Consider the following 27,917-nt stretch of genomic DNA (forward strand, 5'->3'; position numbering starts at 1 on the left):
CGTAGGTAAACAAATGAATTCCAATCAACTAACTGTTCACTTTCTTACCAATTCAAGATCCCGTCCTTGTCGCCACTGTGATACTCCTGACCACGGTCCACGCGTATTCTGTCGAACACTGTGATTCCGGAATTCCCGGACACTCAGTTGTAGTTGTTCACTCACCACACGGATCCGTCACAAACTCTCCACGCTACCATATCTATACACTGATCAAAAACAAATCATTTTAGTGTTAATGCTAACCTCTGTGTCAAGGTGTTTACATTCCAATATCAAGGTTTACACATATTTTCTAGCGTGACACATCAATTAAGTTATCTTAATAATGCAGGGCACCACACGGCTGATGGGAATCCTTTCACCGTTGTCCACTTTTCTGGTCATACGCTTCACGTCCATTATCGGCACATCGCAGAGCAGGTCGTTCTTGATGTCCTCTACGTCGAGTTCCGTTGGGATGCCTGGCACAACTCCGGTGACACTTACCAAATGCATTGGGATGTACGCTCGGTATGGACCATTTCCGTTGTTGATCGTTTCCATGAGAAGATTCGCTCTGGCATAGCTGCTCATAAACACCAATATCTTGTAACGGCCCACATATTTCATGTCCGTAATGAACATCTTGAATCCATCCAGTTTACGAAGCTCTGATCCAAGAGAGAACTTGTTGATTTTAACTGTTCCCCCCTTGTTGTCTCTTAATTCGCAGTAGATGCGATACGGTGCACAGTCGTTGTTGTTGTAGGTTATGTTGATGAACTTTCTCGGGTTTGCGTTTACTCCGGGATTCATGCCGGATGTTCCTTCAGCACCTGCGTCGACATTCATCATACTCGTTGTTTGCCTACTATCCTTTCGTATTGTTCCGGTGTTTTTTCCTCCTCCTGGGTCGACATCGCCTCCCATCGTTCCTTCGTCGAATGCTTTTTCTCTTCTTGTTCTTCACCAAATATGGCGTTCCTTTTGATCACACTTTTCACCACTTTTTCTCTACAAATCACTAATTTTTCCTTAACAACAGTAACTTGTGTGTTATTTCTACTCTTTGCACTTGCTAAATCACTACAAATTAAAGCGAAACTTATCTCCAGAAAATAGAAAAACCGTTTTCAAATAGCACCGATGCAAAAAAGACTAGAGTCACCACCAGCCCGCATAGAAAAATACACTTTGTCTTATTTTCCAAACACTATGCATCTTTTAACTGATATTGTTAATGTATCACAAACAGTCAATATTTCATTTAACAGTATAAATTATAAAGCCTTGGACTATAAAACATTATTTGTTTAATTCATACCAAACTGTGACAATAAATTATACTGTTCAGAAATTGTTCAATTATATGGGGATGTGAAAATGCGAGAAATAGTAGCAATATAACACAACCTTCTCCCAAATTGTTCGGGCTTTTATAAGCGCAACACACTCATACACAGTACCATTTTACTATATATAACCAAAGCATAACAGTTTGGCAAACAGTGACGCGCATTAGTATTTGTGAGCGATTTGTGTTGAATGCCAAGCTTCACGCTTGAATTTTTTTACGCTTGGGTTTGGTATGCCTCACATTCGTGAAAATGTTTTTTATTGTATTGTAAAGGAACTTAACCTGCAAAGTAAAACAAAACACATTTTGTTTTGTTTCACAGTGAACGATGAGTGTTTTTTTAAATAAAAATTTAAAGGAATAAGTAAAAATGTTAGCAGAAATTTATTTGTTGTGTGAAAACAACGGAGTCAATATATTTGTTTTTAGCGTGTTTGTTTTCGCACCGACTGTCAGTCACGAAAAAACGAAGAAAACGTATTTTCAGTTGATACTCAGTGCTAAGTTTTGAATTTTAGTTTAAAATGTTCGGAACAACCTGGTTCTACAGCAATACTGGTAAGTAATTCATTTCAATCAATCCACTGAACAGACAATTAATTCATTGTTTCCAACAAATAGGCTCGAATGTACCTTTCTTCGACGCAAGCTTCTGTGGGCTGCTGTGAATCCAACAAATTCAATGAGTCGGGAAAGAAGGGCCAAAAGCGGACCAGGTAAACTCACATTGACGGCTGCCTCCATCAGAATAAGGCAAACTACGGTACATATTGAATGGGAAATCGAGACTAGCTGCATGAACTTGAATTTCCCGGGGTGTTCCGCGGTCTGTTTGGCGTTCGGTACTCACAGCTGCAGAATTGGTGCCACCAAGAGCTCAATGTTTCGGATGTTACCTAATCGAATCTCCTACGCTAAATATTGATGTAAATTAAGTTCCGTTGATAAATGTGTCTATAATAAATTATGATTGAAGTGATTGTTTTCAGTACATACTTATTTATTTATGTTTCTTCAGGCTTTAGAAATTTTGAGATAGAACAGCATCCCGCTGGGTTTTTTTCCTTTTAAATTCCAACAGTATGTGAACTGTTTGCCTTAATGTATTCCACCGAAAATGTGGATGGTATACCAACCGTTTCCCATAACATTATGCGAAAAATTTGTTCGAGAAAATCGGCGATTTTTTATGGTTACATAACTTAACCGCCTATTTCCCATATTGTGATTTTTCTAATAACCATTCGCGAAACTGTGAAAATTGTTTCCGGTACGGTTGCTTTATTGTTTTTTTGGATGTTTTACAATATTATTCAGATATGGTCGAAAATAGTGGTAAACAATCTGGGAAATGGTAATAGTATGGTTCTTGATTATGCGGGAGGTTTTTGCACTCGAATCGACTGAAGTCAACCGACGAACTGTCAGTAGCACTTGAGCATTACACAAAGATCTCAAAACAGTTTGCAAAAAGATGGCGAGTATGATGACAGCGGTTAAAAACGGCGTCGATCGATCTTCCGATTTTTGTACCGACAAAAAATCACACCAGAAAATTTCTACCCAGCGGCCAAAATTTCCACCTATACACACAAAAAAATTGTGCGGTAAAAACTACCATTTTAGGGGGTTAACTTAAGCGCTCACACCGGCAATTTTCAGCAGACCAGAAATGCGCTTGATTTTACCATGTCTGTAGTCGGAATCAGATTGATGAAAATGATTTCTGTCGAATGTACCAGTAGTGTGGTGGGATGTACCGTAAACATGGTAAAATGGCATGAAATTCCATGGTAATTTTAAGAATGGGCGTAGTCAGCTAAAATAGTAGTTTTTACTACAGAATTTTTTCCCGTGTAGGTATACACGGGAAAAATTCTGTGGTAAAAATTACTATTTTAGCTGACTACGTCCATAGTGGTTTCTGCGCTCGTGTATGCTACATGCACGTTACATGTCACCAACACTACTTGAAGAGTGTTGGTTGAAAATATAAACAAAGATAAGCTGTTCCCAGCAAAATCAAATGGCAGTATTTTCAACCAGCAAATTTGCGCATGTGTTCGTGACACCGCTCGGCGAGAGCTCAATTCTTTAAAGGGCTCATTCATTTATTTCATAACGCTGAAAAAGACCATTTTTGGCACCCACCCACCCCTTCGTAGCGCTTTTTGTATGAATATTCTAGAAATTTTGTATGAGCCGTAACATCGCAAGGACACCCACCCACCCCCTTCAGCGTTATGAAATTTGTGAATAAGCCCAAACCAGAGTCTATGAATAGAGAGTTGCGCGAAGAGTGAAACCAAATCTACCTATCGAACTGTCAAATCGTCTACCTATCGAGCAGACCAGCAAAACAGATAGGGGCTATTTTCGAAGACGAAGAATAACAACCATTCAAAGAAGCCTCTTCGCGCAACTCTCCATTCATAGACTCTGGCCCAAACTATCATGGAATAGGGTCCTAAAGCCCTGTCCCAATTTTAGTGCCAAACGCTTAAGTTTAGCCCAAAGGCAAATGTTTACTCAATTTTTGAATGTTTTCCGTTTAAGTCCAAAAATCATTTTTTTATGTTTCTTTAGATTTTGTCACACCCCTTGGCTTAAACTCAACTTATGGGTATATTTTGTTTATCGTGTCCCTTCCGATATGTCAGATCCTATTCGCTCCCAATACAATTCGTCCGGTGGGGTGTGCTGCTGTCGTCATGATGATGGTTGACGAGAGCAATGTCAAACTCATTCATGGTTTCAAAACATTCGGAACAAAATATTTATTTTCACCGCTTACTTCACTTATGTATGAAATTGAATGAGATCCAATGGTAGAGAATTCATTTATCTACCCAATGGTATTTTTAGGGGCAGCGGAGAATGTCCCGAAGCGTGTTTTATTCAAGCGCAAAAATCGCTCAGGCGAAAGTTCTAATGAAACTAACCTCACATATCCTGGTTTTCCAACCTCAAACTAGTGCTCCTACCAGCCGGATCTCAATTTTTATGAAAGTAGTGCAATAATACAAAAAAAAAACAAACGTATGTAGAACATAGAGAATGGATATTCCTACCTTTTCCGCCTAACTGTTTCACTGAACCGTCTTATATCAGGAAAATAAAACATTTTCCCCCCAGTGCGCAACGTACCTTCGTGCCGTGCGTACACGAATTGGGTCCTAAAATTTTTAATGAAATCTTGTTTTTATTTAATAACACGAAAAAGCATGTTACTGTAACTACTTTAGCAATTTTTCCCGCTCAAATAATGACTATATCACAGACAAACAGACGTAACACTGACGAAATTTCCATCGACCACTCATTTAACGATCATTTCAAATTCGTTATGTTACAAATCTCACAACTAGAGGCGCGCGCATCGTTTTTCTTCGCGTTTGACGTTTCACACTACCGCCATCTGCCGGTCTTGTTGCACGAAACACCTTTTTGTGCAACATGCTCACCAGATGATGACGGTGTAAACTGGGCGATGGATTTTGAAGAAATTTGTTCTAAGTGTTACGTCTGTTTGTCTGTGACTATATCATGTTTGAACTTTAATTTAAAAATTTGGTTCATAAATGAACTTTGACACTTTTGATCATGTTTGACGTTCGCTTAGTCGACAAAAACACCACAGGGGTTTTAGTTCGACCACTGGGGTTGTTCCTATCTGACATTTCGTAAGGGACACGGAAAACAAAATACACCCAAAATTTGAGTTTAAGCCAAAGGATGTGACAAAATCTAATAACATGTTTTTTGGGCTTAAACCAACGGAAAACATTAGAAAATTGAGTAAACATGTGTTTTTGGCTTAAACTTAAGCGTTTGGCACTAAAATTGGGACAGGGCTTTAGGACCCTATTAGTTACTCATGCTGATTTTGATTCTGATCATGTCCCTGTTACTTTTCAAATATCGCATGAAGCGATTCTCAATCCTATCAGCTCCACTTTCAATTATTTACGAGCCGACTGGAATATATATGAAACGTATGTTGACTCTAATCTTGATGTTAACATTTCTATAGAAACTACAATTGATATTGACAATGCTCTTGAAACTTTAACAAATTCCATTGTTGAAGCCAGGAACAAATTTGAATCCGTGATTATAGACGATGATCTTAAACTCTTGATCCGTCTTAAAAACGTGAGGAGAAGGCAATTTCAGCGCACTCGTGATCCTGCTATGAAAATTATATGGCAGGATTTGCAGAAAGAAATCAAGAAACGTTTTGCAGATTCAAGAAACAAAAATTTTGAAAATAAAATTTCTCAATTGGACCCTGACTCTAAGCCTTTTTGGAAATTATCTAAAATCTTGAAAAAACCTCAGAAGCCAATACCGGCATTGAAAGAGGAAAACAAATTATTACTAAATAATTGCGAAAAAGCTCAAAAACTTGCTATGCAGTTTGAAAGTGCGCCCAATTTTAATTTAGGACTTACTAGTCCAATAGGGTCCTAAAGCCCTGTCCCAATTTTAGTGCCAAACGCTTAAGTTTATGCCAAAAACACATGTTTACTCAATTTTCTAATGTTTTCCGTTGGTTTAAGCTCAAAAAACATTTTTTTAGATTTTGTCACATCCCTTGGCTTAAACTCAAATTTTGGGTGTATTTTGTTTTCCGTGTCCCTTACGAAATGTCAGATAGGAACAACCCCAGTGGTCGAACTAAAACCCCTGTGGTGTTTTTGTCGACTAAGCGAACGTCAAACATGATCAAAAGTGTCAAGGTTCATTTATGGACCACATTTTTAAATTAATGTTCAAACATGATATAGCCATTATTTGAGCGGGAAAAATTGCTCAAGTAGTTACAGTAACATCACAGATAAACAGACGTAACACTTAGAACAAATGTTGATCAAAATCATAGTCACGAGGACATGTACGCCCAATGCTAAAATCGGTGTGTTTGGCCGATAGGCCAACAGATGGCGGTAGTGTGCAAACGTCAAACACGAACAAAAACGATGCGAGCGCTGCGGGTGGTGAATCGGCCACCTACCATATTTTTGAACCGACCGTTTAAAAGGTGGTCGATGGCCAATGATGAGAGTGTGACGTCTGTTTGTCTGTGGTAACATGCTTTTTCATGTTATTGAATAAAAACAAGATTTCATTAAAAATTTTAGGACCCAATTGAAAATCAAGTTACTCAGGAATTCGAAAATATTCTCAATCAAGAGAACGTTTTCGAAAATGCCTGGGAGACTGATTTGGAAGAAGTGAGCACTATTATTAAAAAAATTCAAAAATATGAAAGCTCCTGGCGATGATGGAATTTTCTACATCCTCAAGAAACTTCCAGAAAGTAGCTTATCATTTTTAGTTGATATATTTAAACAAATGTTTTCAATTAGCATATTTTCCTGACAAATGGAAAAATGCTAAGGTTGTTCCAATTTTAAAACCAGACAAAAATCCTGCAGAAGCTTCTAGCTATCGTCCAATCAGTTTGCTTTCCTCCATCAGTAAACTTTTTGAAAAGGTTATTTTGAACAGAATGATGGCACACATCAACGAAAATTCAATTTTTGCCAATGAACAGTTCGGATTCCGCCATGGACATTCGACCACTCATCAACTTTTACGTGTAACAAATTTGATCCGTTCCAACAAATCTAAAGGCTATTCTACTGGTCTTGCTCTTCTAGACATAGAAAAAGCATTCGACAGTGTTTGGCATGAAGGTTTGATCACAGACAAACAGACGTAACACTTAGAACAAATGTTGATCAAAATCATAGTCACGAGGACATGTACGCCCAATGCTAAAATCGGTGTGTTTGGCCGATAGGCCAACAGATGGCGGTAGTGTGCAAACGTCAAACACGAACAAAAACGATGCGAGCGCTGCGGGTGGTGAATCGGCCACCTACCATATTTTTGAACCGACCGTTTAAAAGGTGGTCGATGGCCAATGATGAGAGTGTGACGTCTGTTTGTCTGTGGTTTGATTGTAAAATTGAAAAACTTTAATTTTCCAACATACATTGTTAGAATAATTCAAAGTTATCTGTCAAATCGTACACTTCAGGTTAATTATCAGAACTCCAGATCTGAAAGACTTCCTGTAAGGGCAGGTGTTCCCAAAGGCAGCATTTTGGGACCAATATTATACAATATTTTTACATCTGACTTACCTGAGTTACCTCAGGGATGTCAAAAATCTTTGTTTGCGGATGACACAGGCCTCTCCGCCAAAGGACGAAGCCTGCGTGTCATCTGTAGTCGATTGTAAAAAAAAGTTTGGATATTTTTTCTTCATACTTGCAAAAATGGAAGATTTCTCCTAATGCTTCCAAAACTCAACTAATAATATTCCCACATAAACCAAAAGCTATTTATTTGAAACCTTCAAGTAGACATGTTGGCACGATGGGAGGGATTCCAATAAATTGGTCAGATGAAGTTAAGTATCTAGGGCTCATGCTAGATAAGAATTTAACTTTCAAAAATCACATTGGGGGCATTCAAGCCAAATCTAAATAATATGTAAAATGTCTCTATCCCCTTATTAATAGAAAATCAAAACTTTGTCTTAAGAACAAGCTTTTGATATTTTTATTGATGTACAAGGGGGTCAGGGGCCAAGTCTCCAGCATAAGTTTGAAAACTCATACCGTCCATAATACACCGGGGGATTTGGAGTTTTGGAAGTAGGCAACGCAACATCTTTGACCAGAAGGTTCTTTAAGTTTTGCTTTTACTCTAGACTTCCCCTACACGTATAAATGATGCAAGGTCGAAAGAACATGAATCAGTCATACATATAACGGTAGTGAAGTGTTTTGCCTAAGGATATGTGAAAGGAGGGATTTTGTGTGGTGTTTTGTAAATCGCTCTGTGGAACAAATTTGTTATTAGTTAAATAATAAGTTCATTTGATTTACCTTTCAATTAGTATTCAATGATTACAGAAACTTTATACTTAACAAAGGCGTAGAGTGCAGCAAGCTTGGTGGGCGGATCAAGTGCGTATTGATTTGGCGAGCGTGTGACAGAACCGAGGATGGAGAGATGCGACCGCAAACCGACGTTTTCTCGGCCATTACGCTGCCATGATAAGAGATGCCTTTCCTCTTCGATGAATTATTCCTCGAAGCGGGTTAGATATGAAAACAAGGATAAAGAGAGAAGGAATGTTAGTGATTGTTACATGCATTATGGCAGTATTGGCGTACATTGAAGTCATACAAAATTCGCTCTTTGGATTCCCACGATAACAATCCCTGAAACTAATGATAAACAACAAAAAATGAATCCGAAAGAGCGAGAACCTTGATACTTCAATGTATGACAATCCAGCTTTATTGCATGTGAGAAGTTCTTGGTGATATTCTCACAACGGCCATTCAGAATGGTTCGACGGATGTAGATATAAGATCATTATGATAAGATTAACGCGACGACATGTTAGTAAGCTCAAAACGATTACAGTCATCTCTCCCTTACTCGATATTAAAGGGACCATCGAGTTAGGGAGGTATCGAGTTACAGAACACAAAAGCAGTGCAACTGCGTTCCAAGGGACCATCGAGTTAGCCATGAAAACCAACTTTTACTATGGTTCTCTAACTCGATATCGAGATACGGAATATCGAGTAAGGGAGAGTTGACTGTATTGTATTTGCAACTGTTAATTTAAATAGTTAAGCTAAGGGTCAGTTATTGTATATAACTTTATAGATAAGCAGAAGTAAAGCACGAACGCGAATCCATCCCATCTTCAAATGCACAACACTTCATTCTGGAACTTTAGAACGTCCATGTTGTAACTTGTTCACACAAGAAATTTGCCTCGACCGAGTTGACAGAACGCGCCCATACCCCTTTCTGAACCAAAGGACAGGGAACTAATACCATGATACCTTAACTACTAATACAAAAGCTACTTCTATGTTATTTCCACTACTACGCTCACGGTAATTATGTTATGATCGTTAGAATAAAAACGATAGAGGTTACTACTACATAACAGAAATACTACTGAAAGAACGCTAATGTCGCCAGTGTTGGTGTGATAAATGCAAAGCAGTGCAAAAATGCTTAGAGAATTAAATAAGTTATAAATTACAGCATTTTGTTCAACAATATTATATTGAAGATATTTAAAAATAAAACATTTCAGTAACAACAGTGCCATAAGTTTTCTAATTATTATACATATATCAGTAACACTACTAAACTATCTCTAATACCGCTACAACCTACCTTACGCAAGACCGTAAAATGCCGTAATTAAGAACATTTTGCAATATTTCTCAAAAATCGTAAATTATAGTTAATGATAATTTTAATTGGAATTATGATGCATTACCAGCATATACAAATAGCGGTATGGGCAAATTTCAAAAATTTTCTTAAATTTCGACAAATTTTGGACCAAATACGCTTACGGATTTAGGCAATGCGCTGAATTACGGCACCTTACGGTATTACTAAGGTAATAATTACTACATTGTTAGTAAACCTAACATAAATGCCTATTTTCAATGACCTGTGAGACGCAGAGACAACCCGCACCCACTCTTGCGCCTCCTGATCTACTGAAAAAGATTTATGTATATTGAACTAATACTACTATTAAAAATAGTGCTACTGAAGAAGGTGATCGTTGGTTTCCCAGTCTTGTTAGTGATTTGAGTGTTAGTAGAGACTGGTAGTAGGCCCTGCCGGTCCCTCCAGCATTACGCGTAGTTATCTGGTGTTAGATCATGCGACAGTAACTAAACTCATGCTGAAGGTGTGATAAATCAAGTGTAAAATGTATTTAAGCATTGAAACACATGTAATTATTTAATTTAAAACTATTAGACTAGCTTACATTTTATAAGTTATAATTACGATAAATTTTCGCGATCAATATATTAGCATAAGAGTATTTTTTCACAATATCAACAATATGTAATCACTTGATTAATCACCGTCAATCCCATCACCTATGGACAGGGAAGAACAAGCTTTTGATATTCAAACAAATTTTCAGGCCAGCCATGTTGTATGCTGTACCAATATGGACTAGCTGTTGTAATACCAGGAAGAAAGCTCTGCAGAGAATTCAAAATAAAATTTTGAAAATGATTCTGAGGCTTCCTCCCTGGTATAGTACCATTGAGTTACATAGAATATCCAATTTTGAAACATTGGAACAAATGTCAAATAAAATAATCAATAATTTCAGGCAAAAATCGTTACAATCTTCTATTGCCACGATTAATGCGTTATATATTTAGGTTAAGTTAGGTTAAGTATATTCAAAGCCTTTTTTTCTCTTATAAGCACGTGAAATCAACTCACCTGTAAAAAATCTGAAATGTAATATGTTACTAACAAAATGTTAATAAAATCTTAGATTTGTTTTACCAAATTAGGATGATAGTGTTGTCTAATAACACAGAACACCTAGATATAAGAAATAATGAATGTAATGTTTGGAATGATACTAATAAAGAAATTAAAAAAAAAAAACAATTTTTCCCCACAGCGGCATGTGATGGATGCGTGAAAAATCAAATCTCTCATCATCTGACTAGTTGCGCTACCAAAGTATAGATGGCTAACAGTATGTTGCGTTTTGTGATTGGAAGCGTATCCTATGTATTCATTCAGAATTGGGTCCTAATTTTTTTAATGAAATCTTGTTTTTTTTTAATAACACAAAAGAGCATGTTACTGCAATTACTTTAGCAATTTTTCCCGCTCAAATAACGGCTATATCATGTTTAAATTTTATTTAAAAATTGGGTCCATAAATGAACCTTGACACTTTTGATCATGTTTGACGTTCGCTTAGTCGACAAAAACACCACAGGAGTTTTAGTTTTAACACCGGGGTTGTTCCTCTCTGACATTTCGGAACGAAAAACAAATACATCCTTTATAAGAGAGATTCGCAGAAGCTGACATTTCTGTCAAAGTGTGAGCCAATCGAGCAGTGAGAACTGTCAAAGCGTGAACCAAACGAACATGCGTTATGTTTGTTTTAATTTTTTCTTGAGGAGTAATGTAATCCGCTTGAAATTATTTCGGTAAAAGTTGTTTTGCATAAAGCATAAAAAATATGAAATATTTTCCATTTTAAAATTGGTTGCCAATGCGATTTTTAGTTGTTGATTTTTTCTGCTGTTTATACAGCTTCAGCAATGAGGAAGTCATGTCCGTGTTACAATATTATTCTCGACGCCAAGCAAAATCAGCACTGCTGGTCACTGTTGTCAAATCATTCAATTTTACTTCCACTTATCTCTCTATAAAGGATCACTAGTGTGACAAAATCTAAAATAAACATAACATAACATAATAAACATGTTTTTTGGACTTAAACTACCGGAAAACATTTAAAAATTGAGTAAACATGTGTTCTTGGCCTAAACTTAAGCGTTTGGCACTAAAATTGGGACGGGGCTTTAGGACCCTATTGAATAAATGCATGATAACATTATTAATGCAAAAAATGTTGACTTTCGACCAAATTAATGCAAAGATATAATGCTTGTGGTTACTTGGGCAGGCTTCGATAATAAACTACGAAAAGTAGAAAAAGTAATTTTTGTTGTAACTAAGAAGAAGATCGAATAGGAAAATATATTCTATATTTAAAGCTGTTTCAATGCAGGTGCAAATTAGTTGATACCAGTACTCGAATAGTTTGATCGAACGCTCCACATACTGCCAAGCCTTGCCTATCGGGACTCCAATCGAACGTGTGAACCGGCTGAGTGGAGATTGTAGTGGCATTTAACATCTCTAGGGAACCGACAACACCTTGTTCTTCCCCGGTGGAGGTTGATTTCGTACGTTTTTCGGGATAGTGGCTGAAAAGATAGAAATTACTTATTAGTGAACAAGTTTAATGATTTCATGTTTCAATACTTACTAAAGCCACACCCGAATATTACCAGCTCCTCCACAGGTAGCGAAAATGTCTCTATTCTGCGGTAAATGTCTAACGGTCCAAACGGTCGACTTGGCACCACTAATGACCCCATTGCTGCCCAAGGCCTGTCCCGCGTCCTTTTCCGTCAGCTGTGCGAAACCTTTCTCGGAATGTTGGGTCCTCATATCGAACACGTGCAGGCCTCCCTCCAGCGTTGTGACGACCAGTTTGTTCATTTTGATGTCCTTGCGGTCGAATTCGATTCCGCAAACGCCGTTCTTTACGTTGGTGGTCCAACGTTCTTTCATCACCCGTAGATCAATCAGCTTAACGTCGCCGTTGTCGTAACCGGATACTACGCATCGTTCAAGAGAATCGAAGGAATCGCCGAAGCCTACAGCCCAGCAATCGCGCTTTTCGGCGGGACCATCCCCCAGGGCACTAATGTGCGCCACCGGGGCATCTTTCTGTCTCGGGTCCCAAACTTTCACCGAACCATCCCTTCCTCCGGTGACGATTTCTGGTGCTCCACAATTCACCGTCGTTCCTCCAATGGCATCCAGCGAGTTAATGATCCCGGCATGCGCTTCAGGCACTTCATAAACTGGCTGTTCTAACCGTTCCACATTGTATATCGCCAACTTACCCATGAAATCGCCCGTGGCCAACTGCTTCTCACGCAGTCCGGAAGCCCCGAACGAGCAGCATTTGAATGACTTTGGCTTTTCAATCTCGCGCACTTTGTCCAACTCGCCCCGGTTCAGTTCGTAGATCTGCAGTATTCCGGTTCCTTTCGGTTTCGATCCCATCACCACAAACTTGGCCGTGCAGGGTATCCATTTGACGTCGAATACGGAATAGTCCAGCGACTTTTCGATGTGGGCTATCATCTGGACGGAATCCATCGTCGGAAAGCTGGTGGTTTCGTCGGAACAGTATGGAAGATTTGCTCCTGAAATTCGATCCGGCAAACTGAAACAAGAGCGAACACTGCCGTTGCTAAGATCTGTAAACAAACCCATGTGGTGAAATTTGTTTGATCAATTTGTCGATACATTTGACGTTCAAAGGTGGTGCCGCTGTACACAAACAGCTTACTCAAACAAAAACAGCTTGCGGTGTTTTGAATGTAAACAGCACGTGCGTTTGCGAGTTTCGGAAAATTTGGCTGTATTTAATCGAGAATTTTGTGAAGCAAAATCTTTAAAACCCCATCGCCATGGACGAAAAATGTACTCCGAACTTGTTCAGCTTTATAAATAATGAAGGTAAGCTACTTGGTTGAGTTGTGGGACGATAAATGGTGACGCATATGGAGAGAGTTTCGCGTAAGCAAAACGTTTGAACGTGATTAGGGTAATCATCCTTATGTTGGAGATCTAACATTTCAATGACGAGATGCAATACAGTCATCGCCAAAATTAAATGCCCATGTCATTGTATTCGAGTAAATTGACAAAAATCAACCATATTTTGTTGAAATATCTGAATTTCACAATTAACACTTCATCATTTTGTAATACATAATATTATAGATTAGGTTCTTTGTTTTTCGCAAAGATGAAACGAATACGATATACACTCCCGTGCAAAAGTTTGGGTTCACCCCCTAAAAAACATACAAAAGTGTTTTGTCCATATCTCTGTGATTACACGTCAAATTAAAACTCTCTATGGTGCATTCGAAAGACAATGAGTTATTTTTACTTTGTAAGTATTTGATTAGATTTCTAAAAAAAAAACATTTTTTGAATTTTGTGTACTAATTTTTTACTTAAAGTTGTGACATGTTTCAAAAACACACTGATAAAACATGACTAATTTACTCAGAATTGGATCGACCAAAATTTTAAATCAATGTGTCATTAGAATCGCAATCTTATATTCTTTGAAAAGCGCTCACGAAATTTTGGCGAAAAAGTCTGAACTATTTAAAATCAATAAAACACTCATTTCGGTCATACATAAGTTGCAATGTACTAAATTTGTAACAAAAAAATGTGAATACATACGTTCAAAAGTTTGCATACGATTTTTGCCAATATTCGTGATTACAATGAAGTACGCACTTCATTTAAGGTGGGAACTGTACAATTACTAATCAAATTAATGTTTTCAGACAGTTCGAATGATTCTGGATTAACGAAACTGATCAAAGCAGCAAAATGGAATGAATGCTTCCAACATGATAATTTCAAACGCTTCATAACCGGCGAATCACTCAACGAACGTAGTGATGTACTCCAAGCAGCTATTGCCGCACTACTCGCCTTCGTCCAAAGCAACTTCCTTGGCCCCACGTTGCTACTTGATAGTAGCATTGACTTCCCCGAAGAACTAAACATGCGGAACCTACTAAAAGTGGACGGGGAAGAGCTGAATCCGAATACCATAGCCGCAGAACTGCTGTATGTTTGCAAGACTGCGTTCGATCAGCTTGTGCCAACCGAAAGCGATGAATCGCATGCCAGTTTCATTGAACGATTGTGGTATCTTCGCTTTCTGGTGGTTTACCAGCGCTGCTTGGACGATCTCGTTCACAGCCTCTACTCGAAATTCGACGAAAACGTGAATCATCTTAATAAGGCGATGGAGAACGTGGACGATAACGGTTTAAAAGTGCAAACCCACGTTGAAATCCTGCAAGGATACGTTCTCTTCAAGCGTATCACCAAATCGGAGCGTTGGATGACCGCACTGCAAAACGTTTCCGGCGTCGACATAACTGTCGAAGGTGTTCTTGGAATGCGAACCAAGCATCAGCAGAATCCTCTGCCTCAGCTAGTTTTAAGGGCGAAAGGATTGGAAACGACTAGCTTTCCGAGCTCGCAGGTATCCCATGGGCATGTCACTTTGCCGACGATACTAAAACTAGACGACGATGTACGGCTGGAGAAGATTCAGTTCTTGAGCGAACAGGAAAATGTGGATGCCCAACTTCCCAGTTTGATCCAGGCGATGGTTCTATCGAAAATGTAAGCTATTATCCTAGGGGTTTCCAACTGAATTGATTAGGGTAAGGAGGGGCATAATAGGTCATCTAAGGGATGGTACACAAATTATGCCACGCTAAATTTCAACTTTTTCGACCACCAAAAGTGTTCAGATTAAATGTCGTCAAACCAACGGGGGTATACCGGGTAAAGTCAGAAAGTCACTTATTTTAAAACTATTTTACGCTAAATTTTCGATATAAAATTATGAAGGCCGCTTTTTACAATTGATGCTATGTTTTAACCCTCTAATACCCAAATTTTTATTTTCGATCTAAATATCATTTTTCGTTATCTAGAATCGTTCTAAACACGCTTTGGGCAATAATTTATTTGTATTCGCAAATTTATGAATTTTGTTTTTTGATTTTTATAATTTTTATTTTTGACCACAGTAGTGTTTGATCCTTCGACCTTGACGCTTGCTCCTGCGGGGGCGGGCAATGGGGGCAGGATCAAACATGTCGCGCGTCTGTAGTACAGAAGTGAAAAAGTGCGCGGTCCGTTAGTAGCGTTTAATCTATTGATCGTGTCGCTTGCTCCTGCGGGGGCGAGTGACGAACACTTGTTCGGCGTACAATGCGATTATTGAATTATTTCGCGAATCCGGTTAGGCGTGATTATATCATGGATCGCATCACCAAACATTGGTTACTCCCAGATCTCTACCTTATCCCACTAACCCAATATCCTTTCCATGACAACTGTGGAGATGCAGAGGTGATCTCGGTCTCTAGTAACAACGGTTGTCGAACTAACATTCCTTACCTTCCCCGATGACCGTAAGGACGTGGCCGGTGCCGTTATTGATTTATAAAATTTGAGCTCTCGATTTGTGCACATTGAGAATGTTAAGGCGAAGTAGGCCGTCATTGAAATTTGTACGCGTCGTTGATGATTGTTGCTAATTCATCTCACGATTTCAAATCAAAGAAAATCAGTTGATTTTGCACTGACACAGCTGAAAAAGTATCAGCATTCTTTATACATGTTAGCGCGTACAGTGATACATTTTCAAGTCAATATAAACTATTAAGACTGATTTTTATCACTTTGAAATGCAAGCTGAAAAGTCATCATTGTTGCCAAAATGAATGACGGGCTACTCAGCCTTAAGCTAATCCCAAGCCCCATTAATTAAATCTCTGTGTAACTTCGATTGTTCAATCAATCATGGAGTAGCAACTATGAATTGTACGGTCATTTATGCTTATGCTTTATAATTTTTATTTATGAACATCCCTATCCTTTTTCTTTTTTTCTTGAAGCCTCTTCTGGTTACTGATTTTTGACAATAATAAAAATTTAAGTTTCCATAGTACTTTCAAAAATATTGATTTTTTTTTTTTTTTTTTTACTGCAAAGTTCGTTTTTTTAACCAAGCCATCCTAGTACAAAGCACATAAGCTCTTTAAAATTTTACAGAATCTATAATATAGGTATTTTACACTAGAACGCAAAACAAAGAATAACTATTTAATTTTGTCTGTGATTTAATGTTGTATTTGTGAATAAAAACTTGTCATACTTCTTAGGACAGACCAAATCTTTGAAAATGATGTGATAGACCTTGGCTAAAGTATACTTCCTTTTTCTTATGCATGCATTTAAGCATCTATTTAGGAATGTTACAGGCATTGCATAATTCGCTCTCATTTGAGTATGAAGTGTTGGAATAGAGGTAGTGTCGCACCTCAGGTAGAAGAATCGTCGGTTGAGAAGCATGCGTCGTCGTAGGTAAAAGTGTGGAAGATTTATCGAGAGGTATGATATTTGGATAAGTGTGATTGAATTGTAAATATATACCTGGAATGAATAAAGAGAGTTGCAGCTGCTGATTGAGGTATCAGTCAGTTAGCTGCCCAGTTGAAGGAGACATCTACTGTATTGTATTTCTTTATGATTTATAATCGGATGTGGACGGGCTAGCCTCGCTAGGATCTGCGTGGTCTTAGCGGACTAGCTCTTCAACATGAAGCACGATCAAAGCAAGCAAAGAAAAACATCTCATCTGTTGCGGTCCACGATCGTCATTGTATCGCAAGGTGTAACAAGTCTGATAAATGGAAGCAGCGAGCGAGAGCCCCAAAGAGAGCGCGATGATAAAATTCATTTTTCTCGCTTGTTTACCGTTGGGGATAGGTGTTTTTTTTACTGGCACGATAAACAATCCACGAACTTCCAATAGCAATAGTGTCCCCCAGGCTTGGAGCATGTTTAGAGGGGTTTTTATCATGCACTACTATCCCCCCAATCTGATCAAAGTTGTAGTAGTATACGATAAACAGTCTCCCATAATGTGCAGCATGTTGTGATAGTTACAGAGAGCGATACGTGAGAAATTCTCTCAAATTTCTCAGGATTCAATCCCTGGGAATTTATATTATCAATTGGGTCCTAAAATGTTTAATAAATTCTTGTTTTTATTTAATGATACGAAAGAGCATGTTCTTACAACAACTTTACCAATTTTTCTATCTCAAATAACGGTTATAACATTTTTAAACATCAATTTTAAAAATGGTGCCAAATATGAACCTTGACACTTGTGATCATGTTTGACATTCACTTTTTCAACAAAAATGTCACAGGGCTTATAATTTTAACACTGGGGTTGTATTAGTGATCCTTTATAGAGAGATAAGCGGAAGTAAAATGGAATGATTTGGCAACAGACCAGCAGTGCTGATTTTGCTTGGCGTCGAGAATAATATTGTAACACGGATATGACTTCCTCATTGTTGAGAAGCGTATTTTGTTTCGTTATAGATCTTTGAGCTACATATCCAAACTAAGGCGGCATCCACAAATTACGTAACGCTCTAGGTGGAGGGGGGAGTAGGCTACAGCGTTACGGCTCATACAAAAATTTGAAATTTTTCATACAAAAAGCGTTACGGAGGGGGGGGGGGTCAATAATTTCCAATTTTAGCGTTACGTAATAAATGGATGCCGCCTAATGTACAGCCGAAAAAATCAACAATCAATAATCGCAATGACAAAAATTTAGAAAAGAAAAATATTTCATTTTTTTGCTTCATGCAAAATTACTTTTACCGAAATAATTTCAAGCGGATTACATTACTCTTCAAGAAAAGTTCAAAACAAACATAACGCATGTTCGTTTGGCTCACACTTTGACAGCTCTCGCTGCTAGGATTGGCTCACATTTTGACAGAAATGTCAGTTTCCGCGAATCTCTCTTATAAAGGATTACTAGTTGTATCTATCTGACATTTCGGAAGGGACACGGAAAACAAAATATACTTAAAATTTGAGTTCAAACCAAGAGGTGTGACAAAATCTCAAAAATTATAAAAAAAATGTTTTTTGGACTTAAACCAATGAAAATCATTTAAAAATTGAGTAAACATGTGTTTCTGCCCTAAACTTAAGCGTTTAATACTAAAATTGGGATAGGGCTTTAGGACCCAATTGTTTCTAGGAATAAATTGTGGAAAAACCTTTTTCGAAGCTTTTTGAGCATGCTTCCAAAACATATATTGAAGGGTTGATACAAAGAAATGCTTCATAGAATTTATCGTTTTAATTGAATCGCATGCTTTCTTGAAATATTTGTTAAATTTTCACCATAGAATCTTGATAGTAAAAAGATGTTTGGGACAAAGTTTCATGATGAAGAAATTTTTAATAAAAACGTTTTTCTAAGAAAAATTTTTGGTCGACTTTCAAAATTTTGATTTTTTGTCAAAATAAATACGTTCTGATGATACAGTAAGCATCTTGAAATTATTCTAAGCCATAATGATTATATAAATAATTTCTCTAGAAGTAGCCAATTTCGAATTATATCGAGTTAAATGCAAAAAATATTGTTAAAATATTAAAATAGGCCATTTTCCTAAGTTATTCACGTTTCTCCATTCATAATAACACGTTTTCGAGAGTAAAGACCATATTTCTTTCCACTTATTTATTTTCCTTGATCGAGAATCACGAATAACTAAAAAAAATGGCCTATTTTAATATTTAAACAATATTTTTTGCATTTAACTCGATATAATTCGAAATTGGCTACTTCTAGAGAAATTATTCATATAATCATTATGCTTACTGTATCATCAGAACGTATTTATTTTGACAAAATATCAAAATTTTGAAAATCGACCAAAAGTTGTTCTTAGAAAACCTTTTTACTAAAAATTTCTTCATCATGAAACTTTGTACTAAACATCTCTTTACTATCAAGATTCGATGGTGAAAATTTAAAAAATATTAAAAATGGGGTATTTCTGTTATTTAAAATTTAAGTTTTATTTTTGAATTTTCTATGCAAATAAATAAAATATTTTTTCAGTGTATATTTTTTTCTTATAGTCCAAACGATTCACTACAACTTCTTCATAGAACATTTTTCTCTAAAATCAACAGTTTCGGAGTTAGAATTTTTCAAATGGGTAGCATGTAAAAATTTATAGGCCATTTTCAAAAGTCATACTTGAGTCAAAAAGATCAATTTTTCTATGGAAAACACTTATTCTACCATACCAAAAACATGTGCAAAATTTAATCCAAATCGAAGACTATCGAGTACGATTTTTATTTTTTTCGACTCATTATGGATGGAATTCGTCGTATACGACGATGCTGACGAACTTTGACTGTGTGGTAATGAACGACGAAACCTACGTTAAAACCGAATGCTGCTTGTCATATGATAGTCTAGAAGTTCGCAAAGAAATGTCTTGTTTGGCAAGTCATCTGTACCTGTGGCAGCAATTTTATAGCCAGTGGGACTGTCAACCAAGAAATTTCCATGAAAAAGTGTTTGAATAAAGGTCTGCGGTCTTTCCTGAAGAAACACGGTTGTTCCGTATTGTTTTGCCCGGATTTGGCATCTTTCCACTACGGTAAAAAGGCCATGGAGGGGTACGCCGCCAACAACGTGCAGAACCCTCCCAACACGACAGAGCTCCGCCCAATTGAGAAATATTGGTATATTGTCAAGCGGAACCTAAAGAAGACAAAAAAAAACGGCTAGAGACGAGAAGCAGTTTAAGGCAAACTAGCGTTCCGCGGTAAAGAAGGTGGGCAAGGTGGCTGTACAAAATCTGATGGCAGGGGTCAAGCGAAAGGCCCGGAAATTTGTACTTAGAAAAGCGGAAGCCTAAAGGGTCAAACACGATGCAACGGCATTACGGCAAAACGGCAACAGCGATTTGAACGACATGTTAATGTTTTGATCAATGTCGACAAAGTCAGATTCAACATGGGCATGACAAGTGAAGTGTAGATCAAGATGGGCTTGCCGTCTTGCCGTTGTACCGTGCTGCCGTTCACATTGTGTTTGGGGCTTAACTGAGTATTTTTTCCTGAATTTTATACTATCTGAAATTAAAAACAAAAAAGAAATATCATTTAATTTTTTAAACAAACGATTTCACCAATTCTCACACATTTTCCTTGACCAAATTTTGACCGTATCACCCTTTTATTGAAACTCTTGCACTGAAATAAATCTGGGACGATATTTTATCAGAAATTTCATATAAATCCAACTACTCGTTTGGCTCATACATCTCAAATGCATTCCGATACTTGTTATTTATATTCCAGTTCGAAATCAACAGCGCGCATATAAATATGAAAAGCGTAAGCTCACGCTTAAGTGATATGCCCATAATATGAGCGATACTAGCTTCGCATATACTTTTCACGAACCGGCTTGTTTGTGTCTTTTATATGCATGCGTGTCATATTGAATAAATCATTTCGGCTGTTGTTATTTAGTAGAGTGAGTGAGAAATGAGAGCAAAGTTGCGTTGCTGAACCCGGAATTTCAAAATGTAGCTTTTAAAGCAATAATGTTTATTCTTCAAAGTTAACCTTATCCTTTAAGTGGTGAGTAATCATATATTGCCAAAACTAATATGGAATGATTATATTTTTAATAGGGTGATGTGCTAGTATCCATCGTATTAAGCATTGATCAGTGAGAACTGCAATTTTCTCAGTATTGCAGTTAATGATGCTGATACAAACCGATGCCAAACAATTCTTTCTCAAAACGGCTTTAGCATTGTACAATAACATTTTGATAAATCTTGATCTCTTTTTGGAAATAATGCAAAGAAAAAGCATCTTACCCTATTCTCAATCCGTCGTATCGTTTTCAACTCCGTCGCAATCAGTTTCCAGATTCGTCTCACAACTTACGGCTCACTTTGATGTATTGAGTGGCTAAAACACAATACATCAACGCTATAATAAAATGTTTTACTAGAAAATATAGATCTACGGGCATCTCCCTCCATTCCTTCAGCATGATGGAATATACTAATTTCCTTTAAAATTAATTGTTTCTCATCAAAATTCAGCCCAAACATATGAACACAATTACTTTTGACCGTACAATTCTGGCATTTGCTCACAGTACAGCGAAAACAACACAATCAAAGGAATCGTATTTTTACGTCGAGCGTCGCGCACACATTGATGCGCACAATATTTTTTTCTCAGTACGACGGATTGAACTTTGTTTACATTCTCAATTATTCGCGGCGGTTGAGGAAATTTCGTAAAATTTGGGGATTTATTGAAGTTTTACGGCGTGTGATTGGAATGACATCCTTCAGTGAAGAAGTACGAAGGTAAAAAGTGTAAAGTGGATAATTGAACTGAAGTTATTTATCGAAATACAGTAGTTTCATTGCATTTTTGGTGTACAGGTGGACGAATCATAAAAGCTTTTACAAAATTACATTTGGAAAATGAATCTATGTTGCAGGTAAGTTGGAATATCCGCCGTAGTGGAACATTTTAAGTTTGATACGACGAATAGTAGCTCTTAAGACGAAGTAGAACGAAACCCTATATGTTTCAGTGGCCTAGCACAGAATCAATATAAGTCTTGCTATATGGTTTGACTTCATTGGAAAACTATTGGAAGGACCATTAAACCACATTTTCAGCGTAAGTATGAGGTATCGTATCATAATTAAGTGATTTAAGTTGTTTTTTTTTCTGTTTCAGCTGAATCATCTTTTTTTAGCAGACCATCCCGAAAAATCCAACAACTTAAGATGATCACCTATTTCCGGTAGAGCAATCTGTTTTTCATAAATAGTAAACCTAAATGAAATCCAGCAAACATGGGACTGACATGCGTTTATGGGCAGTATATGCAATGCATATGTAACTTGCACTTCAGTCAAACATGGCATTATTATTTGAAATGCATGTTGTGTTTACAAGTGGGGTGCGCATATCTTCTTCATATGCCTGTAAAATAAAAATCAATGGACATAAGTAACTTGTTTTATATGCAATCTAGATGCATTTCATTATTATTTACCATGGTGATTATAATTATTAAAATAAAATGCGGAAACAAATAAACATTTCATAAAAACTTTTTATTTTCATTTAGGTTTAATATTTATGAAAAACAGATTGCTCTACCGGAAATAGGTGATCATCTTAAGTTGTTGGATTTTTCGGGATGGTCTGCTAAAAAAAGATGATTCTGCTGAAACAGAAAAAAAACAACTTAAATCATTTAATTATGATACGATACCTTATACTTACGCTGAAAATGTGGTTTAATGGTCCTTCCAATAGTTTTCCAATGAAGTCAAACCATATAGCAAGACTTCTATTGATTCTGTGCTAGGCCACTGAAACATGTATTAAAAATATAATCATTCCATATTAGTTTTGGCAATATATGATTACTCACCACTTAAAGGATAAGGTTAACTCTGAAGAATAAACATTATTGCTTTAAAAGCTACATTTTGAAATTCCGGGTTCAGCAACGCAACTTTGCTCTCATTTCTCACTCACTCTACTAAATAACAACAGCCGAAATGATTTATTCAATATGACACGCATGCATATAGAAGACGGGTCTACCCCGTTTGGCATAATGCCGTTTGGCATACAGTCGTTTGGCATAATAGCTGTTTGGCATAATGCCATTTGGCATAACGGTCGTTTGGCATAATTGTGAAAAACATTGAATTTTATCAAATTCCTTCCATTAAGCAAAGGGGTGTGTATAAACTGCTCACGATCGTACATTCCGTTGTCAGTTAGTGATAGGACATACTTCAGGACATCATCATTTTTCAAGGAAACCAACATCCAATAGAGCTCTTTTGAAATTGCATCATACATGATTTCCGGGATCATTAAGTCCGGGATATTATGGCGCATTTTTAAGGTGAAGATGAATCAAAGCCAAACTTCAAATTTTCAAGAGCACGGATCTGAAGAACCGAACATCCGTTCAGGCTGAAAACTTAATCGATTGATCACTAGCTGGTGGTGACCAATTGATTAAGTTTTCAGCTCAAATGAGTGTTCAGTTCTCTAGATCCGTGCTCTTGAAAATTTGAAGTTTGGCTTTGATTCATCTTCACCTTAACAAAAATATATCCAACGCCTAAGTTATTCCATGTCATTTGAAAAAAAAGGAACATGGAATTTGATGACGCATCTTATGGTACGGCATATTACTGTACCACTGCAGTATCTTCCTTTTTCAAATTATGCCAAACGACCATTATGCCAAATGACTATTATGCCAAACGACTTTATGCCAAACGACTGTATGCCAAATGGCATTATGCCAAATGGCATTATGCCAAACAGGGTAGACCCATAAAAGACACAAACAAGCCGGTTCGTGAAAAGTATATGCGAAGCTAGTATCGCTCATATTATGGGCATATCACTTAAGCGTGAGCCTACGCTTTTCATATTTATATGCGCGCTGTTGATTTCAAACTGGAATATAAATAACAAGTATCGGAATGCATTTGAGATGTATGAGCCAAACGAGTAGTTGGATTTATATGAAATTTCTGATAAAATATCGTCCCAGATTTATTTCAGTGTATGCTATTTCTGAAAACGGCAATGGATTCAGCAACCCTTAATTAAGGTGATTGTAAAACGAAGCCAAACTTTGAATTTTCAAGTGCACAAGACTGGAGAATCTGACAACAGTTTGCGTTGAAAATAAATCAAATTTCTTGCTTGCTGGTGGTGACCAATGGGATAAATTTTCAACGTGGAGCGCTGTTTGGTTCTCAAGACTTGTGCTCTTGAAAATTTGAGGTGTGGCTTCGTTCTATAATCACCTTAGGTGAATAGCGGTATTTTGGTGCTGGAGACAAAAACGTGTTCCGCAGTGTAATCCATGTTTTTGATGAATTACTGGTTATTAAATAGGAGTACTTCTGATTATTTCGATTACATGGATTATTTAAATTACTTATGATTATATGAAAATTACATGATTATTTCACAAAATGAAGCGTAATCTTAGATGACTTTTCTCATTGGTTTCAATTAATTATTTTTTGTTTGCTTTAAAATTAACTACTGATTACTTGATTATTAAAAAAAATCAATGTACATAATCATTGATTATTTGTCACTCTAATGTTTGTTGGAAACCCCTTGCTATTATCATTCTCGACGTAAAAGATTTTTACTAAGTTCTTGCTCTATTTTACAGCCTTTATTTGAAGTACTCGCAGCCGAAAGACAAACTGGCCGACGAAGAGCTCAAACCGTACATAACATCCCTGCTCTACCAGGAGCATGGGCCGTGGGCCACGCGACTCGCTGCATTATATCTCAACATTCAAATGGAGGCAACTCACAAGCGAACGGTCGATCGATCTCTGAAGCAATGTGAAGAGCTTGTCAATCTTGTGGATGCCAATACCGTTCCAGTTCCGCACCGTTTGTCCTATGCTTTCTGCTCTGCTCTTATTCCCCGTTGGCAGATCAAGGCCAAACTGGGCGACCTGATGGTTAGCTTGGGTATGGTAAAAGGTGCTCTGGATTTGTACCTGGAACTTCAACTGTGGGAGGAAGTAATCTCCTGTTACAATCATCTGGAGTTGAGACACAAAGCCGCCGAGATCATTCAGCAGGAAATCGATAAAAAGCCGACCGTTACTTTGTACTGCTTATTGGGAGACGCAACCGACGACATCCAGTGCTACCAAAAAGCATGGGAACTATCCGGAGAGAATAGTGCTAGAGCGCAAAGGCATTGGGGTAATTACTACTTTGCAAGAAAACAATATCAGGAAGCCATTACGCATTTGCAAAAATCAGTTGAGATCAATTGTCTCCAGGAAACAACTCTACTCCGACTTGGTTACGCCGCTCTGCAGCTTGAGCAATGGGAAGAGGCTGCTAAAGCCTACCGTCTCTATACCACTCTTGAGGCACATGGCTTCGAATCGTGGAACAATTTGTCCATGGCTTACATCAAACTGGGTGACAAAAAGCGAGCTCACAAAGTTCTACAAGAAGCCCTCAAGTGCAACTTCAACAACTGGAAGGTCTGGGACAACTTCCTCGCCGTTAGTGTCGACACGAAAAACTACGAAGATGCCCTGAATGCCTACGAGCGATTGATCGAACTGAAGGACAAGTTCTACGACCAAGAAGTGCTGGAAATTCTCACCAAAGTCATCTCGGAAGGTGCTCCCGATGCAAGCGGGAATTCATCGCAACGTCTAACGAAAAAGATCCTGAAGCTTCTCGGACATGCATCCGCCAAGACGCCCAACAATGGATTACTTTTCGAACTTTCCTCCCAGCTGGAAACGGAAGATCCATTAAAGAAAGCTCAAAAGTTACAAAGCGCCTACCGTGGCTATACGCAAACAAACAGCCAATGGTCGAAAACGCCGGACAATTGTGAAAAGATCCTCAAGCTGTGCATCACTCTGTGCGAAAGTAGTCTTCAAGCATTTGTATCGGGTAAGGCGGATGCTGGGAAGCTGCCTTCGGTAAAATCGCAACTTGCTTCGGCCCGATTAACCGGTCAGGGATGTCTGCGGGCGGCTAGCAATGAAAACTGGGAACAGAACGTGGCCCTCGTTGAATCGCTGTCGGAAATTGTACAGAAACTGACGACCGAGTTGACGAACGCTATGAATCAATAAAAAGATATATTATATTTCCCCATAAACTACGCGTCAAAATGAACTTCCATTCCCAAACGTCCTTTTCATCTCTCTGGAGAATTGAACATTCTCTCTCCGAAAAGAAAAACCGCCCACTCATGAAACCACCACCGACGATTATTTTTCCGTTTCTTTCGTTCTGTAGCACGTGAGCCTGGAAGCGCGTGAGAGCACGTGATGGTGCCGTAGCTACAACGAAAGAACGATTATGCTTTTTATGTTTGCAGATTGCTGTTGGTTGTTCGCTAGATATTCTATGGTAGTATTCTTACTTCCGATGAATGAATGATGAATTCGCGGTATCTAGAGGCAAAGCATTGTTCGATTCAGTTGATAACGTCAATGGATGTCATACTGGCGAGTAACGATTATTTTTGCACAGCTAACGACCCTACAGAAACGATCGATTTTAATGTGGCTTTTCTTACTGTAAAATAAATGTTATCTAGGTATCTATGTAGTATAATTCTAAGAAAGGACTTTTTCAATATCGTAACAAAAATTGTTTTCAATTCATAAAATATTAATTGAAGTAAGGAGGGGCGAATGTTCAACCATAGAATATTAATAGATATTTCCAGAAAAAAAACTAACAATTGAAATGAAATAAGTACCACACAATGAACCTTCAACAATTTTGCTGGAAAAACTCGTGTCAAAATATTTGAGGAGCCAGATCCTATTCTTGGCATTTTTGATTCACTTCGGCAGTGGGGTTTGTTTTTAAAGCTATACTGTGCTCATATTTGGTCACAATATGCGTCGTATCAAAGTGCTTCTTATTGCAAAGTTTCAGACAATTCGGCCGAGAAAAAAACCCATACCAAATCATGGAAGTGCCCAAGTAATTCTGAACCCTACTTATTTTGAGTTTCCGTAATTCGGGGTAACATTGATCAGTTTTTGGGATATTTCTTAAATTTTCCATTTAAAAATGCAAATGTAGCAAGTTTTATATTTTTAAAACAAGTACTGGCACCAACCACTCGTGACTGTTTACTACATTTAAGTTTTCAAAAGATTGAAGTATGTTTAAATAAATGTTTTAAGTGATTTTTTGATTTAGCTGATATGGGGTAACATTGATCACCCATGTAAACAATGTTCGGTAATGTTGAAAATGTCGTTACTTACTTAAATCATGGCCCCTGAAGCCGAATATGATGACCAAACTCTTACAAATCATTTACTTTCTGAGTTATTTCAAAAATAAAAACACTTTGAATCACAGAATACGTCTAAAGGTAGGCAAAGTCCTAAGGAAATTCTACAGTCAGTGGCGATTTCAAAGTTAATAATTGATTTTTCCATAACTTTCAAATGTAGAGGACTTGGATTATAGAATAATTGATCATCCTGTAAATAAAAGTTTTTTTAAATCGCTATTGAAAATGAGCCATTGTCAGAATTTGAGACAAAACGGTATAGAAATTATTTGACATATGACTCAAACTTTTGCCCCACTTAGAAACCATGTATTTATGCGAAAACTGATACGCCTCAAAGCATCCTTATGATAGGCCTAGAAATGTCTTTGCATATAAAATCGAAAAGATTTCATTTTTATTTTGTTCCATAAAATGGAAGTTCGATCAAAAATTGCAATATTTACGTCCAAAATTAACGAACTATTATAACTTTTCGAATCTCAATCGATTTCTATCATACTGTGCATTGTGTGATTATTTATCGTCACGGCGATCTTGAAAATTTCTTAAAATGCTTGTAGATCGATG

General features: G+C 37.4%; 2 protein-coding genes and 2 long non-coding RNA genes across 4 annotated transcripts; 3 read left to right on the forward strand and 1 right to left on the reverse strand.

Moving 5' to 3' along the window:
• The first annotated feature begins 1,557 nt into the window (after positions 1-1,557).
• On the forward strand, positions 1,558-2,351 carry LOC110677257. Its single transcript, XR_002501063.1, has 2 exons — positions 1,558-1,897; positions 1,961-2,351. It is a non-coding gene; the product is annotated as an uncharacterized LOC110677257 (long non-coding RNA).
• A 5,647-nt stretch (positions 2,352-7,998) lies between these two features.
• LOC110677261 lies at positions 7,999-8,495 on the forward strand. Its single transcript, XR_002501067.1, has 2 exons — positions 7,999-8,039; positions 8,272-8,495. It is a non-coding gene; the product is annotated as an uncharacterized LOC110677261 (long non-coding RNA).
• Positions 8,496-11,900: 3,405 nt separating this feature from the next.
• LOC5576961 (WD repeat-containing protein 92) lies at positions 11,901-13,241 on the reverse strand. The gene is made up of 2 exons (XM_001663006.2): positions 12,231-13,241; positions 11,901-12,168 (listed from the first exon to the last, which is right to left on the reverse strand). Exons 1-2 carry the CDS (start codon positions 13,133-13,135, stop codon positions 11,961-11,963), a joined length of 1,113 nt encoding a protein of 370 aa, XP_001663056.2. The 5' UTR covers positions 13,136-13,241; the 3' UTR covers positions 11,901-11,960.
• A 93-nt stretch (positions 13,242-13,334) lies between these two features.
• Positions 13,335-26,186, forward strand: LOC5576962 (tetratricopeptide repeat protein 27). The gene is made up of 3 exons (XM_001663007.2): positions 13,335-13,498; positions 14,350-15,205; positions 24,711-26,186. Exons 1-3 carry the CDS (start codon positions 13,450-13,452, stop codon positions 26,158-26,160), a joined length of 2,355 nt encoding a protein of 784 aa, XP_001663057.1. The 5' UTR covers positions 13,335-13,449; the 3' UTR covers positions 26,161-26,186.
• Positions 26,187-27,917: the final 1,731 nt, after the last annotated feature.

The sequence above is a fragment of the Aedes aegypti genome, chromosome 2 (genome assembly GCF_002204515.2).
Source record: "Aedes aegypti strain LVP_AGWG chromosome 2, AaegL5.0 Primary Assembly, whole genome shotgun sequence".
NCBI lineage: Eukaryota > Metazoa > Arthropoda > Insecta > Diptera > Culicidae > Aedes > Aedes aegypti.

Coding starts and splice junctions, on each gene's coding strand:
- LOC5576962 (XM_001663007.2), top strand. CDS start 13,450: ATGGACGAAAAATGTACTCCGAACTTGTTCAGCTTTATAAATAATGAA. Junction 13,499..14,349: donor CAGCTTTATAAATAATGAAG/GTAAGCTACTTG, acceptor TAATGTTTTCAG/ACAGTTCGAATGATTCTGGA. Junction 15,206..24,710: donor GCGATGGTTCTATCGAAAAT/GTAAGCTATTAT, acceptor TCTATTTTACAG/CCTTTATTTGAAGTACTCGC.
- LOC5576961 (XM_001663006.2), bottom strand. CDS start 13,135: ATGGATTCCGTCCAGATGATAGCCCACATCGAAAAGTCGCTGGACTAT. Junction 12,169..12,230: donor AATATTCGGGTGTGGCTTTA/GTAAGTATTGAA, acceptor CTATCTTTTCAG/CCACTATCCCGAAAAACGTA.